This window comes from Geotrypetes seraphini, chromosome 11, assembly GCF_902459505.1.
Source record: "Geotrypetes seraphini chromosome 11, aGeoSer1.1, whole genome shotgun sequence".
Classification (NCBI taxonomy): domain Eukaryota; kingdom Metazoa; phylum Chordata; class Amphibia; order Gymnophiona; family Dermophiidae; genus Geotrypetes; species Geotrypetes seraphini.
The window spans coordinates 13936380-13951730 of NC_047094.1; the positions used below are offsets into that span (position 1 = coordinate 13936380).

The 15351-nt window shown below is 42.6% G+C and overlaps 1 protein-coding gene across 2 annotated transcripts in view; it reads right to left on the reverse strand.

The window, feature by feature from the left end:
• The window catches only part of SDK1 (sidekick cell adhesion molecule 1), a 1012418-nt gene that overhangs the window by 83759 nt on the left and 913308 nt on the right, over nt 1-15351 (reverse strand). For both annotated transcript variants that reach the window (XM_033963079.1, XM_033963080.1), the window contains one exon: nt 139-254. In XM_033963079.1, coding sequence (XP_033818970.1) covers nt 139-254 — 116 coding nt within the window. The remainder of the gene's footprint in view (nt 1-138; nt 255-15351) is intronic.

Consider the following 15351-nt stretch of genomic DNA (forward strand, 5'->3'; position numbering starts at 1 on the left):
CTTCTTTGGGGCATAAATTTCAGCACCATACACTCATGCATCCTAGTGTTTCAACCCAGCTCAATACTTTCATTTTATGTCTCTTTAAGATAGTGGCACAGAATGCACAAAGATAAAGACTGGTTTGGATTGAAGGACCTTGTAGCCTTGGATATGGCCATTCTGACTGTCCGTAGGAGGAGGATCCCATGTGATCTCCAACTGGCTTGGCGTGAGCGGGTTCACCTGGATGTTAAAGGGTGGCAATGCCGGGGCTGGAGAAAGAGAAAAGGGGAAATGAAAGAATTAGTTAATGGGCACCAATGATGCAGAATCCCACGTATAGGCTGCTGCTTTGCATATTGTTCTTTTTTTTTTTGCCAAATATAGCAATAGTCTTTGATGGATGGATGTATTTTAACAGGACAGTAGGATGTTGCAGACCATAAATCTTAGAATAAATCAAATAAAAATAAACAGCTGCAGTTTAAGAGATTCTGAAAACCACCGTTTATGACAATAGAGTTCCATCATTTAATAAGCTATCTATAATTTCCAAACATAGCAGCATAAAGTTTTCAGCATGCATGAAATAAAGTGGATTTCCGTGTGGCCCTAACACTGTCCAGCTCTATTTACGTTCAATCAGGTTTGGGATGTGGGGATACTTACTGTACTGCATTCTCTTTCCTTTCATTTACTTGCCGAAGCAGTGGCAATATCGCAACTCTTTCCCTTCCACTTTATTTTCGTAAATGGCCAGTTCCAAGCTGTCTAAAGCACTGTTTTCCCATAGTCTGTCCAATTAAGGGCAGCCAGGGCTAGCTGCTGCTACCGGCTAGCATATTATGGGTTGTGGCTAGTGTTGTCTAAATTTGCAGTGTACACTGATACAGAAAGCTCCCTCTGTTAACCGATCCTAATAGGAATGAAAAATAGTAGTAGAGTATAATCTCTGTAGTGAGACTCTCAATGAACCCCCTATTTGTTGGCAGATTCTGGGGCTAAAGAAAAAATGTAGTTTGTATCATATTGGGAAGATATTGGGGCTGATATTCAGACCATGGGGGGGGGGGGCAGGTGGACTAACTCCTGTGGTTGGCAAAGAATGTGGTAAAATCAGTTAGCTTAGCAGGGTTTAAAAAAGGTCTAGATAATTTCCTAAAAGAGAAGTCCATAGGCCATTATTGAGATGGCTTGGGGAAATCCACTTCTTATTTCCTAGGAAAAGCAGCATAAAATCTGTTTTACTAATTGGGATCTAGCTAGGTACTTGGGAGCTGGGTTGGCCACTGCTGGAAACAGGATGCTGGGCTTGATGGACCAGTACGGCAATTCTTAATATTCAATTCTGGGCTCTTTCTGGTGACCAGCATTGAATGTCTGGTCGAGTTATGGCTGGATCAAACTTAGCTAAGCTAATTTTAAATGCTGACTAAGTTATAGCAGCCAAAGAGAGACCTGCTTTTTGCACGGCTAAACTTAGCCAGTCAGAGCTTAAACTTGGTGGCTATTGTGTGATAAAGCTGGCCAAGTTTTAGCCACTGAATATTAGTGGTTAGCTGTTGAAATGCTATTTAATTGGCCAGCAGCTAATCCTGAATATTGGGTGGATTGTCTCCTGAAGGATCCTTAACTACACTGGATGAGTCATGCTAAATACAAAGTTTACTAAATGTTTACCATATATCCTTTCAAAAATTGTAGCTCACCCTCCTAACCTCACTTTCATGTTATTTGTGATATAATTGGGACAGTAATCAACCCCTGTCCTTTCCCTGCTGAAGTTTTAGATTGCAAGTCCCCCAGAAGGTTCGCCCTTGGTGCGGAACAGAAAGATTTGAAGAGCCCCTTATCAGCACTCCAGCTTTTTCTTCTACATGTGAGCACCCTATGTACAGTCTCTTTTGAGTCAACACTCTCAGGCTTCTCACCTCTCACTCCAGCACAGAGACTTGGCCATAAAAAATAATTTACCGGGTGAGAATTTATAACTTTAAGTTCATCTATTCTTTCCCAATCAACCACAGAACTCAAAGCATTAGGGAGTCAATATTCAGCATGATATAATGCAGTGGTCTCCAACTCAAACCCTTTGCAGGGCCACATTTTGGATTTGTAGGTACTTGGAGGGTCTCAGAAAAAAATAGGTGTAATAACAATTTGCATGAGGTAAAACTCTTTATAGTTATAAATCTTTCCTTTTGGCTAAGTCTTAATAATAATATTGTCATTTATAGCTAGAGAGACATATGATCAAAAAACGGTTTTATTTTACTTTTGTGATTATGATAAACATACCGAGGGCCTCAAAATAGTACTTGGCGGGCCACGAGTTTGAGACCACTGCTATAGGCTAAGGCTTTTTACACCTGCGTTGTGATGTCATAGAACTTTATGGTTGTAGAAACATCCAGTCAGCCCATCTGCAGCATCCACTATTTCCTCCTCTCCCTAAGGCTTTTAACATTTGCATCTCCTCTCCCTATTGGCTAAGGCTCTTTACACCTGCATTGTGATCTCATAGAACTTTATGATTATAGAAACATGGCAGATAAAGGCTAAATGGCTTATCCAGAGCATCCACTATCTCCTCCTCTCCCTATTGGCTAAGACTTTTAACATTTGCATCTCCTCTTCCTATAGGCCAGTGGTCTCCAACTCAAATCCTTTGCAGGGCCACATTTGGGATTTGTAGGTCCTTGGAGGGCCTCAGAAAAAAAATAGTTAATGTCTTATGAAAGAAATTACAATTTTGAATGAGGTAAAACTCTTTATAGTTGATAAATCTTTCCTTTTGGCTAAATCTTAATAATAATATTGTAATTTATAGCTAAAGAGACATATGATCAAGAAACGGTTTTGTTTTATTTTACCGAGGGCCTCAAAATAGTACTTGGTGGGCTGCATGTGGCCCCCGGGCCGCAAGTTTGAGACCACTGATATAATGGGATAAGAGAGTTGGTGGTTACAGCAGTTAGCGTAGCTAAGTTCAAGAAAGTTTTGGTCAGGTTCCTGGAGTAAAAGTCTATAGTCTGCTATTGAGGCAAACATGGGGGTAGCCACTGCTTGGTAGCATAAAATGTTGCTACTATTTGGGTTTTTGCTAGGTAGTGTAATCTGGATTGGCCAACTGGATTGGAAACAGGAGACTGGGTTAGATGGACCATTGGTCTGACCCGGCATGGCTGCTCTTAGGTTCCCACCCGGTAAAAATCTTGCTGACCAGCTCCATATATGATATTCAATGACACTTAATCAGATAGTGCTTCTGGATATTATGTGTGACCGCTGCAGCGCTATCCAGTTAGTGACGGGGAAGTCCAGGGGTGGAGCAGAGGTGAAATCAGGAGTTTTCCAGTCATTGCCGATATTCAGGTACCAGCACTGAGGGCTCCTTTTACTAAGCTGCGCTAGCGGTTTTAGCGTGCGCTACATTGCCGCACGCGCTTGACGCTAATGCCTCCATTGAGCTGGTGTTAGTTTTTGGCGTGTAGCGTGGAGTTAGTGCGCACCTTAGTAAAAGGAAACCTGAGTCTCCTGGGTAACCTCCAGAAGCCACCAATGGCCCAGAGATCTTGAACACCTTGAGCCAAATATTGGCCGGTAAAGGTTTCTTAGCTCCTTCCCAGGATATCAATTATCTTCCTCCCTCCCACCTCCCCGACTGCGGATTTCTATGATTATTTGAAATTCTTCCCTTTAGAGTTTTTCATCTTTCTCTTCTGTCTCTTACAGAAATCTGGACTGGAAAATTTCCTTTCCATTCTTCCATCCTCTGTGGTACCCAGTTTAGGGTGAACCTCTCTCTTTTCTAACTTACAAATTATTAAGACAAGTCTCGCTTCTGTTCACCAGAACCTCTACACTCTGTAGATGCAGATTCTCCCAGCACTTCAGAACCACTCACGTTCAATGGGTCTTGATCCTCTCCTGAGTCCGGCTTCTTCACACTTGCAGACCCCTTGGTTCTCTGGATCAGCCTCAACCTAGTTCCAAGCTATGGCAAAACCTCTCTTACTGGTTGCCTCTTCCTAGGTGCACTGAGAATTAAATATTTACCCCCCCAAATACTCCCTTTTTCTCCTATAGGTTGTACTGAGGCTAGGGTAGCACTATATTCCCCTCCTTTTTCTACTGTGCAGGCCCTCCCCCCAGCAATGCTTGGGCTAGCTCTTTCAGCAATCAGCTTGGTAATGCCCCTGAATGGTCAGTACAAAAAGAAAACCAAATTCTAGCACGATCAGTTAGTGACACTTGAGCCACTTCTGAATTAAACAAAACAATGCCCCTTATAAATTTTGGGCCTGATTCTATAAATGGTGCGCTAGTTAGGAACTGCTAACACCATAATTGAGGCTGCCTAGCAATGCTTAACTAAAATCCATGCCGAACCTAAATTAAATCAATTAGCTTAAATAGCACGGTAATTAACCGCACCATTGAAGTTAGTTAAATAATAAATTAAAAAAATTAAAAGGCACAGAATTCCGTGCAGCGCCTAGTAAATTCTTTCTAGCAACTACCAACGATAAGATCAAAGAAACAATGATTCATGTGAATCAGTGGTCTCAAACTCGCGGCCCGCCAGGTACTATTTTGAAGCCCTCGGTATGCTTATCATCATCACAAAAGTAAAATAAAACAGTTTCTTGATCATATGTCTCTTTAGCTATAAACGATAATATTATTATTAAGACTTAGCCAAAAGGAAGGATTTATAAACTATAAAGAGTTTTACCTCATGCAAAATTGTCATTTCTTTAATAAGACATTAACTATTTTTTCTGAGGCCCTCCAAGGACCTACAAATCCAAAATGTGGCCCTGCAAAGGGTTGGAGTTGGAGACCACTGATGTGAATGGTTTGGACTACAATACAGAACAATCCATAAAAATACTGGGTGTGACTCTGGACAAACATCTCACATTGGAACAACACACTGATTTATTTAGGTGCTTTGGAAGCTTTGCACCATTAAGAAATATTTTAATGAAACTTCTTTTCGCTTATTGGTACAGTCCTCAATTTTAACTATTCTTGATTACTGTAATAATTATATATTTAGGTGCCTACAAGAAAATTCTTAAAAAATTGAGGGTGATTCAGAATACTGCTGTTCGCCTCATTTTTGGTTTAAAAAAAATGGGAGCATATCACTCCTTTTTATCAGAAACTTCATTGGTTACCGATAGAATCTAGAATTTTGTTTAAATTCTCTTGTATTTGTTATAAATCAGTTTTTGGTATGTCACCTGGGTATCTTGTTCCTCACATTTCTTTGAATCACTCTAACAAGAATACAGGCGGAGTGCACCTGCTTACATATCCCCCTAGAAAATCTTGTCGTTACAAGAAGTTCTTTGCGAGAACTCTCTCATTTCAGGTTGCTAAATTGAATGTATGGCTTGGGAAAATTTTGTAAGAGGCTTCTTCTTATTTTGATTTCAGAAAACTGTTAAAAACACAACTATTGATCTGGAATCAAGATGGCGTCGGAGTGAGTCGAGCTACCAAGTGGCTCCTGCTCTGTTTGGCATTTTTTTTTCAATTTTTCAACTCTTTCTTATAGAAATTTACCTGCTATGCCTAAGCGCAGGGGTAAGCAGAGGAGTGTGCTTCCTGCCTCCTCTTCCACTTCACTGACTCGGCAAACGGAAATAACATCTTATGTCGTCCCAGTTGGAGAGGGCGCATCCGCTGACCGAGGAGGGCAGACCTCGGTCTTGGAAGGCGACGTTTCGCTTAGCCCCTTTGGGCCCGGAGTTCCTCCGCGTCCCGGGATGATGTCGGGGACGCCCTCAGACGCACAGGAAGCGCCGGAATTGATGTCTCCGGCGGCGCTGCAGGTCTCACCCCTGACCCCGGATGGAAACCACAGCTTGCTGACTTTCTTACAGTCAGCATTGGAAACCGGAGGACCTGAAAGTCAGCGGGAAGCGGGGAAGGTGGAGATGGATCCTATGGTGGAGTCCCCCGGAATAGCTACCCCTGCTCCCCTGATTAAACCAGCGGTGATTGACATGGAGGCATTATGGAGCGCTATGGAGACTTTACATAAGGTATGCTCCCAAATTGTACTTTCCACACAAAATACTAATAGTAAATTTAAAACTTTTGAAGAGAAACTCCAGCAACAGTCTCTTAGAATGGATAAATTGGAGAAATCTGTGGCAGATGGGAAGATTACTACTAATTTACAACTTAAGGAGAAAGCTTTATTTGCTAGGAAAATTGAAAATTTGGAAAATGCTAATAGGAATCTAAATTTGAGACTTTTAAATTTTCCTGTTTCCAAGTTTCAATCTCCTAGGGATCTATTTCATTCTTTTTTGAATACTGTTTTGAAATTTCCTGAAAATAACATGCCACCATTACAAAAGATATATTACTTAAATTTACCAAAGGAGGATAAAGATAAAGGGAACGCTATACCGGGAGAATTGGATCTCACTGGTATGCTGGAGACATCGCAAGAAGATTTAATGACTAGAGCTACTTTATTGGTAACTTTTGTCTTTCTTCAAGATAAAGAATCAATTCTTCGTCTATTCTATAGGACTGAAAAGGTGGAATTTCATGGATTCAAAATTTCTATATTTCCTGATGTATCTAAGTGGACACAAGCCAGACGTAAGAAGTTTTTGGCTTGTCGTCAGTCTGTTTTGAGTTTAGGGGCAACTTTTCAATTACGTTTCCCCTGTAAATGTTGCATTACTTATCAGAGTAATAGATATAATTTTTATGAACCCGATCAATTGCAGTTTTTTCTTGAAGGTAAAGTAACCACAAGAATCCCAGATACCTCCATGGAATCTACCCAGCAGGCCATTAGTTAAATAACTCCAACTGCACTCTGTTATTTGTATTGTATTAATTTAGTTTATTTCTTGAAACCAACTACCCTTGGAAGTGATTGATTCCTTCTCCTCTCAGATTGTGGACTTTACTCATAGTTACTATGTGGCATTATTTTATAATTAATAATTGTTTTTCTTATTGGATTGTTATATTTCCTTCAAGCACTGATTGACATGTTAATTTGTAAAAGTATAAATAAAAAAAAAAAAAAAAAAAAAAACACAACTATTCGATAGGTTGGTATCTTAATGCATCTTGTTTTAACTTTATAAGTTTTTTTCTTATTTTAACCTGATGTATTTTATCTGCTTGTACTTTTTATCTGCATTGTATGTATTAGCTCTGCTTTTTGTGAACCGCCTTGAACTTTCCCGGTATGGCGGTATACAAGAATAAATTATTATTATTAAGTTGAGATAATAAGGTAATAAGAATAAGGAACACGAGTATAGAATGTCAGGCGCAACTCTGGGTAAGAGCGAACAAGAAAAGGACCTGGGTGTACTGATAGATAGGACCCTGAAACCATCGGCACAATGCGCGGCAGCGGCAAAGAAAGCAAACAGAATGTTAGGCATGATAAAGAAAGGAATCACGAGTCGATCGGAGAAAGTCATAATGCCGCTTTATAGAGCAATGGTCAGACCACACTTGGAATACTGTGTCCAACATTGGTCTCCCAACCTAAAGAAGGATATAAAACTACTGGAGAGGGTGCAGAGACGAGCAACGAAGCTAATAAGAGGTATGGAGAACTTGGAATATGAGGAACGACTCAAGAAACTGGGACTGTTCTCCCTTGAGAAGAGGAGGCTGCAAGGGGACATGATCGAGACGTTCAAAATGCTGAAAGGCATCGATAAAACAGAGCAGGAAAATAAATTATTTACATTGTCCAACGCGACACGGACCAGAGGACATGGTTTGAAGCTAAGGGGGGACAAGTCCAGGACAAATGTCAGGAAGTTCTGCTTCACGCAGCGAGTGGTAGACGCCTGGAATGCTCTCCCAAAGGAGGTTATTAAGGAATCCACTGTGCTAGGATTCAAAGGAAAATTAGATGCACATCTCTTTACGAGAGGCATAGAGGGTTATGGATGACTAAAACTACATCAGGTATATACCTGATAGGGCCTCCGCGTGTGCGGATCGCCGGAGTCGATGGACCATGGGTCTGATCCGGAGCTGGCAGTTCTTATGTTCTTATGAGATACCTTCCGATGCCTACCTGAAAGTAGACACGGTTAGGGGTGAACAGGTGTGGTTGACTTAAGTGTTGCTAGGCGATGCCTAAGCACGGCTAGAGATTGGGATTTGCTATACCACTTGGACAAGGTGGATTAAGCGGTTTACAATCAGGTACTCAAGCATTTTCCCTGTCTGTCCCACTGGGCTCACAGTCTACTAATGTACCTGGGGCAGTGGAGGATTAAGTGACTTGCCCAGGGTCACAAGGAGCAATGTGGGGTTTGAACCACCACTTTAGGGGCTCCTTTTACAAAGGTGTGTTAGGGCCTTAACACGCGGAATAGTGCGTGCTAGCCGCTACCACCTCTTTTTATGCAGGCGGTAGATTTTTGGCTAGCGTGCGCTAATCTTCTGCGTGCGCTAAAACCGGTAGTGCACCTTCGTCAAAGGAGCCCTAGGTTTATAGAATTCCTATTAGCTTCAATCTTATTGCATCCCTTAATATCATCCAAGAGATTATGTGACCTGTGAATAACTAGATGAGAGATTACAAATTAAAACTTAACTCGGAGAGAACCAAGTTCTTTTTCGCTTCTCCTTCAAACCGGGGGGTGCAAAAAAAATCTGACACTATGTGGGATTACGTATCCTACTGAATCGGAAATCAGAATCTTAGGGCTCCTTTTACGAAGGTGCGCTAGCGTTTTTAATGCACGCACTGGATTAGCGCTTGCTAGTCGAAAAACTACCGCCTGCTCAAGAGGAGGCGGTAGAAACATAGAACATGACGGCAGAAAAGGGCCACGGCCCATCCAGTCTGCCCACCCCCTAACTACCTCCATGAAGAGATCCCACATGCCAAATAGAAACATAGAACATGACGGCAGAATAGGGCCACGGCCCATCCAGTCTGCCCATCCTAATGGTCCACCCCCTAACTACCTCCGTGAAGAGATCCCACATGCCAAATAGAAACATAGAACATGACGGCAGAATAGGGCCACGGCCCATCCAGTCTGCCCACCCCCTAACTACCTCCATGAAGAGATCCCACATGCCAAATAGAAACATAGAACATGACGGCAAAATAGGGCCACGGCCCATCCAGTCTGCCCACCCTAATGGTCCACCCCCTAACTACCTCCATGAAGAGATCCCACATGCCAAATAGAAACATAGAACATGACGGCAGAATAGGGCCACGGCCCATCCAGTCTGCCCACCCTAATGGCCCACCCCCTAACTACCTCCATGAAGGAAGAGATCCCACATGCCAAATAGAAACATAGAACATGACGGCAGAATAGGGCCATGGCCCATCCAGTCTGCCCACTCTAATGGCCCACCCCCTAACTACCTCCATGAAGAGATCTCACATGCCAAATAGAAACATAGAACATGACGGCAGAAAAGGGCCAAGGCCCATCTAGTCTGCCCACACTAATGGCCCACCCCCTAACTACCTCCATGAAGAGATCCCACATGCCAATCCCATTTTTTCTTAAAATCTGGCACGCTTCTGGCCTCAATTACCTGTTGTGGAAGATTATTCCAGCGGTCAACCACCCTTTCGGTGAAGAAATATTTTCTGGTGTCGCCATGAAATGTCCCACCCCTGATTTTCAACGGATGCCCTCTTGTTGCCGTGGGTCCTTTAAGGAAAAAGAGATCCTCTTCCACCTCGATACGGCCTGTGACATATTTGAACGTCTCGATCATGTCTCCCCTCTCTCTGCGTTCCTCGAGTGAATACAGCTGCAACTTACCCAGTCGTAGCGGTTAGCGCGTGCAGCATTTTAGCGCATGCTATTCTGGGCATTAGGGCCCTAACGCGCCTTCGTAAAAGGACCCCTTAAGTGTGTACCTAGAAAGGAACTTATCAATGTAGGCATTTACTTTTGTGTTGGTGAAAAATGTTTTTTCATTTTTTTTTTCAGAATGTGGCAGTTTGCTTGATTTTTGACTTGAAGAAATCTGATCTTGTCACTTCAGATTATAAAGAGCTTCACTGGCTTCCATTTGGTGACAGGTCAAAAGCGCGCAGACAACTCAGCGCTAAAATTTGGGAACCTTTGCTACAAAGCTTTATATGAGCAGGCACCTGAATATTTACGGAATTAATTCACTTTCTTTAAAATAGATCGTCCATCACGAGTTACGGTACTTCTTTATGCGGGTTTCCTTCTGTTCGAGGTTGCATTTATAAGAAGTTCTTACAATGACTATTTGCCTATCAGGCAGCCAGTTGGGATAAGGAGTTACGCAATTTGTTTGCGCTGTCGCGTTCCTGCTAAAATCAACTTTATTTGTGAGGTTTTTAGGAAATTAATAGCGATAATGGTCACTCTGCAGGGTCACTGGGGTTGTTCAGTTTCTTGTTTTTGTAAACTGAATTGATCTGAGAGGTTTTGCGGTTTAGAAATGACATGTAATAGAATCCTACTAGGTGGGATTCTACAAATGGCGCCTAGCGGTCGATTGACAACCGCATCGCCAGGCACTGTTTATAGAATGCGGCCCTTTCGGTTTCGGGTAAGGCCAAATTAGGTGCTGTTTTTGCTTCTTACTACAGTAAATAAGTTTCTGTCCATTTATTTATTTCTTGTTACTAGGATTCAATTTGACATCTCCAAGTTTTTCTCATCGATTTTATTTATGCTTATATTTGGTCATTTACTATTGTTATGCTGTTAACAAAATTGTAAGTTTATGTCTTCCTGTCTGGAGTTAATCTCTTCATAAATCCCAATAAATAAATTGCAAGAGCGATACATTCACTCAGAGCAGAGAGAAAGCACAGCAACATAGAAGATTATGGCAAAAAGACCCACCTTCCCTGTGTCCCCTGCCAAGGATCCATCCCTATTGCCACATCCAGTACAGTTCTTGTCATCTTCCTTATTTGCATTTCCTTATTATTCTCTAAGGCAGGGGTGTCAAAGTCCCTCCTCGAGGGCCGGAATCCAGTCGGGTTTTCTGGATTTCCCCAATGAATATGCATTGAAAGCAGTGCATGCAAATAGATCTCATGCATATTCATTGGGGAAATCCTGAAAACCCGACTGGATTCTGGCCCTCGAGGACCGACTTTGACACCTGTGCTCTAAGGGCTCCTTTTACAAAGCCGCACTAGGGCGTTAACGCGTGGAATAGCGCGTGCTAAATTGCTGCTACCGCCTCCTTTTGAGCAGGCGGTAGATTTCCGGCTAGCGCGCGCTATAGTGTGCGCTAATCCGGTGCATCTGTGAATAACTAGATGAGAGATTACAATGTCAGGTGCAACTCTGGGTAAGAGCGAACAAGAAAAGGACCTGGGTGTACCGATAGATAGGACTCTGAAACTGTCAGCACAATGTGCGGCGGCAGCAAAGAAAGCAAATAGAATGTTAGGCATGATAAAGAAAGGAATCACGAGTAGATCGGAGAAAGTTATAATGCCGCTTTATAGAGCAATGGTCAGACCACACTTGGAATACTGTGTCCAACATTGGTCTTCCAACCTAAAGGAGGATATAAAACTGCTGGAAAGGGTGCAGAGACGAGCAACGAAGCTAATAAAAGGTATGGAGAACTTGGAATACGAGGAATGACTTAAGAGACTGGGATTGTTCTCCCTGGAGAAAAGGAGACTGCGAGGGGATATGATCGAGACTTTCAAAATACTGAAAGGAATCGACAAAATAGAGCAGAAAAAAATATTTACATTGTCCAAGAGGACACGGAAAGAAGCTAAGGGGGGACAAGTTCAGGACAAATATCAGGAAGTTCTGCTTCATGCAACGAGTGGTGGACACCTGGAATGCTCTCCCAGAGGAGGTTATTGCGCAATTCACCGTTCTAGGATTTAAAAGCAAACTAGATGCACATCTCCTTACGAGAGGCATAGAGGGATATGGGTGACTAAAATTACGCCAGGTGTACACCTGGCTGGGCCTCCGCATGTACAGATCGCTGGACTCGATGGACCATGGGTCTGATCCGGAGATGGTAATTCTTATGTTCTTATGTAACCACTAGAGCGGCTTTGTAAAAGGAGCCCTAAGTATCTGTCATCTCATTCCTCTTAATTGTTCTTATTGTTTTTCCTAGATCCTTCAGTTTATCTTTACTTTTTTTTTTTTTAATTTATTCATTAATATTATTTGTTGTTATCATTAGTTTACGATTGTTAACCGAGTCGAGCTCCATTTCCATAGAGATGACTCGGTCTATAAACTTAAGTTTTAGTTTAGTTTAATTCATCGTTTTGGTCAGATGTGCATAAGAGATCTCCCCCTTAGCTCACCCCCAGTCCCTACCCTCCCATATTTAACTACACAGCTTTGTAAATCTAAACAGCCTAGATTTCTTGCATTTCCACTAGTATATCAAGTCATTACTGTACTTGAAGTCTACTAGACTGAACATAAGAACATAAGCAATGCCTCTGCTGGGTCAGTCCAGAGGTCCATCATGCACAGCAGTCAGCTCACGCGGCGGCCCAAGACCTGTATAGTAATCCTCTATCTATACCCTTCTATCCCTTTTTCCTTCAGGAAATCATCCAATCCCTTCTTGAACCCCGATACCATACACTGTCCTATCGCACCCTCTGGAAGCGCATTCCAGGCGTCCACCACCCTTTGTGTGAGGAAGAACTTCTTAGCATTGGTTCTGAATCTGTCCCCTCTCAATTTTTCCGAACGCCCTTTCGTTCTTGTAGTTTTCGAAAGTTTGAAGAACCTGTCCCTCTCCACTTTCTCTATGCCCTTCATGATCTTGTAAGTCTCTATCATGTCCCCTCTAAGCCTCTGCTTTTCCAGGGAAATGAGCCCCAGTTTCTCTAATCTTTCAGCATATGAAAGGTTTTCCATACCTTTTATCAATCGCGTCGCTCTTTTCTGAACCCTCTTGAGTAGCGCCATATCCTTCTTAAGGTACGGCGACCAATATTGGACGCAGTACTCCAGATGCGGGCGCACCATCGTCCGATACAACAGCAGGATGACCTCTTTCGTTCTGGTTGTAATACCTTTCTTGAGAATACCTAGCATTCTATTCGCCTTCTTAGAGGCCGCTGCGCACTGTGCTGACGGCTTCATTGTGTTGTCCACTATTACCCCCAAGTCCTTTTCTTGGGTATTTTCACCCATTACCAGCCCTTCGGGTTTCTGTTTCCTACATGGAAGACTTTACATTTCTCTACATTAAACTTCATCTGCCATCTCGTCTTTGGAGTCTAATGCAAATAACTACCAAAACCAGCGTGGCATCCAATATATTAGATCTCTTGCACAGTCTAAGAAATAGACCTGGGCTGCACAAGCCCCTGCATGTCCACCATGACCTCTAGTAATTACTCTATTTCCAGCCTACCAGCCAAACTGAACTACTAGTTAATTTGATCATACCAGCCTACCAAAAAATCACAAACGCTCTCTCTGACATGTGATTAAGCTGATTAAATCTGGCTCCCACCAATGGAATATGAAGGGACAACCTAGGAAGATTCCGCCACTGTGTTAGATCTGTGCAGTGACCACTTACAAGTAGCACACAGCTTCCTAATGCAAGCATGACATCACATTTGTGCAAGATTTCCAAAGCCAGGAAAGCACACCTGTTGCAGAGGAGCACAGTTCTGCGCTATGGGCAACTCGTGCTATGCGCCTGGGTTGGCACGCGCTTGCACATGCTATTCTGTGTGCCAAGTTTTGCAATTCGCATACAGAATAACATTCCAGCACATGAACCGATGTGTGCCAATACAATTTTTTTTTTCTGTTCAGGCCTATGCGTGGCTCTAGCCGCCCTGAGCGTAGAACCACATGTTCTCTACAGCCCAGCTCTTCCAAAGCACACCTACCCTGCCTTTTGTTTTCACCCATGCTTTTCACAAAAAAAGTTATGTGACCTGTATGCTGGCAGCAAAAAAAAAAAAAATAAAAAAGAATAAACGAGTATTAAATCCTCGTGGGTTACTGCAGAAGAATGAGATAAGCATTCTGTGCTTCCTCAGACTTGGTGTTAAGGCCCCGGGGTTGTGTTCAGCCTTCTGCACAATTCTCTGCCTCGACTCAGAATAGCTAAATATCTTCATTAGCATTGATTTTAATAACGAGTGTGCTGGTGTCTAACGTAAACCTTTGCACAGGGTTAGCTTCTGGATTATATTATATTTCTACATCTGCAGGCCCACAGGATTGTTAGCTGAAGCTCCACTCACCCTGAGCTAGCCCTGCCTGCTTTATTGCATCCATACCTCTATCTACAAATGTGTCTGTGACAGCACTGGCTTGTAAATGAAGGTGGTAAAGTATTCAGCACCCAAGCGGGATGGCCCTGCTTATCTGCTATATTGGCTGTTTTCCCAAGAGAATGACCTTCATCAGCCATGTTTTCCCCCAATCCCCCACAGTAGGGAAATAAAACAGTAATTAACACCCACTCAGACTGACACAAGCTATTTATTTTGTTCTAACTGTGTGGTTTCCATATTATCACTGCCCACCCTGCCGTTAATGGAAATGTTAATAACCAGCGCCAGGTTGTTGTGACAGATGCTGAGGCTCATTATCAGAAATTCTTATTTACCGCTCCATTAAACGACAGAATCACACAAAAAAACAATTCAATCAAAACTAACTGGAGGAATTTTAACAGCCACATTAATAATCCCAAACATAAATAAAGTTGATGTCTTGCATGTTTGCTATTGCCAGATTGCCTGCAGAATTACTGTCATGCAATTAAAATGGGAAAGGCAAAATTGAGCGCAATCATTATTTTAGGACCCCCGTTCCCTTAGAAAAACCCCCTGAAAGTTTCCTGCCATTGAACATGGGAAATACAGGGGAGGAGAGAAGGGAAGGCTGTTCAAACAGATGCTTGGCTTATTACAGCATGTCTGATGCTGGCTCACAGCTGTGGAACTCATTCCTGGAAAATGGCGAGCATCAACCTTCTCTGCGGATCGGCTGCAAAAGAGAAGGTGTGCTCAGCCAGGGAAAATCACAGGGCACTTGTATTTAATTCTGTGGTTTGGCAAAAAGACCATGGGGAGCTCACTAATGATCTTCCGCAGAGCAGTAAAGACCTTCCTCTTCCGCCAATCGGGCCTTTAAAAACTGCCTCCTCAATATACTTCTCCTAGTACTCTTCGCTATGACCAGTCTGGTCTCTAGAATAAGCTCTGTTATTGTCTACTGTAACCTATTTGTTGTCACGTCTAGTCTGTCTTCAAACGATTGTGAAAGGCTACTTGTAACCCGTTCTGAGCTTCTGGGAGAATGGGATAGAAATCGAAATCAATCAATAAATAAAAATTGTCACACTAAAACTTCC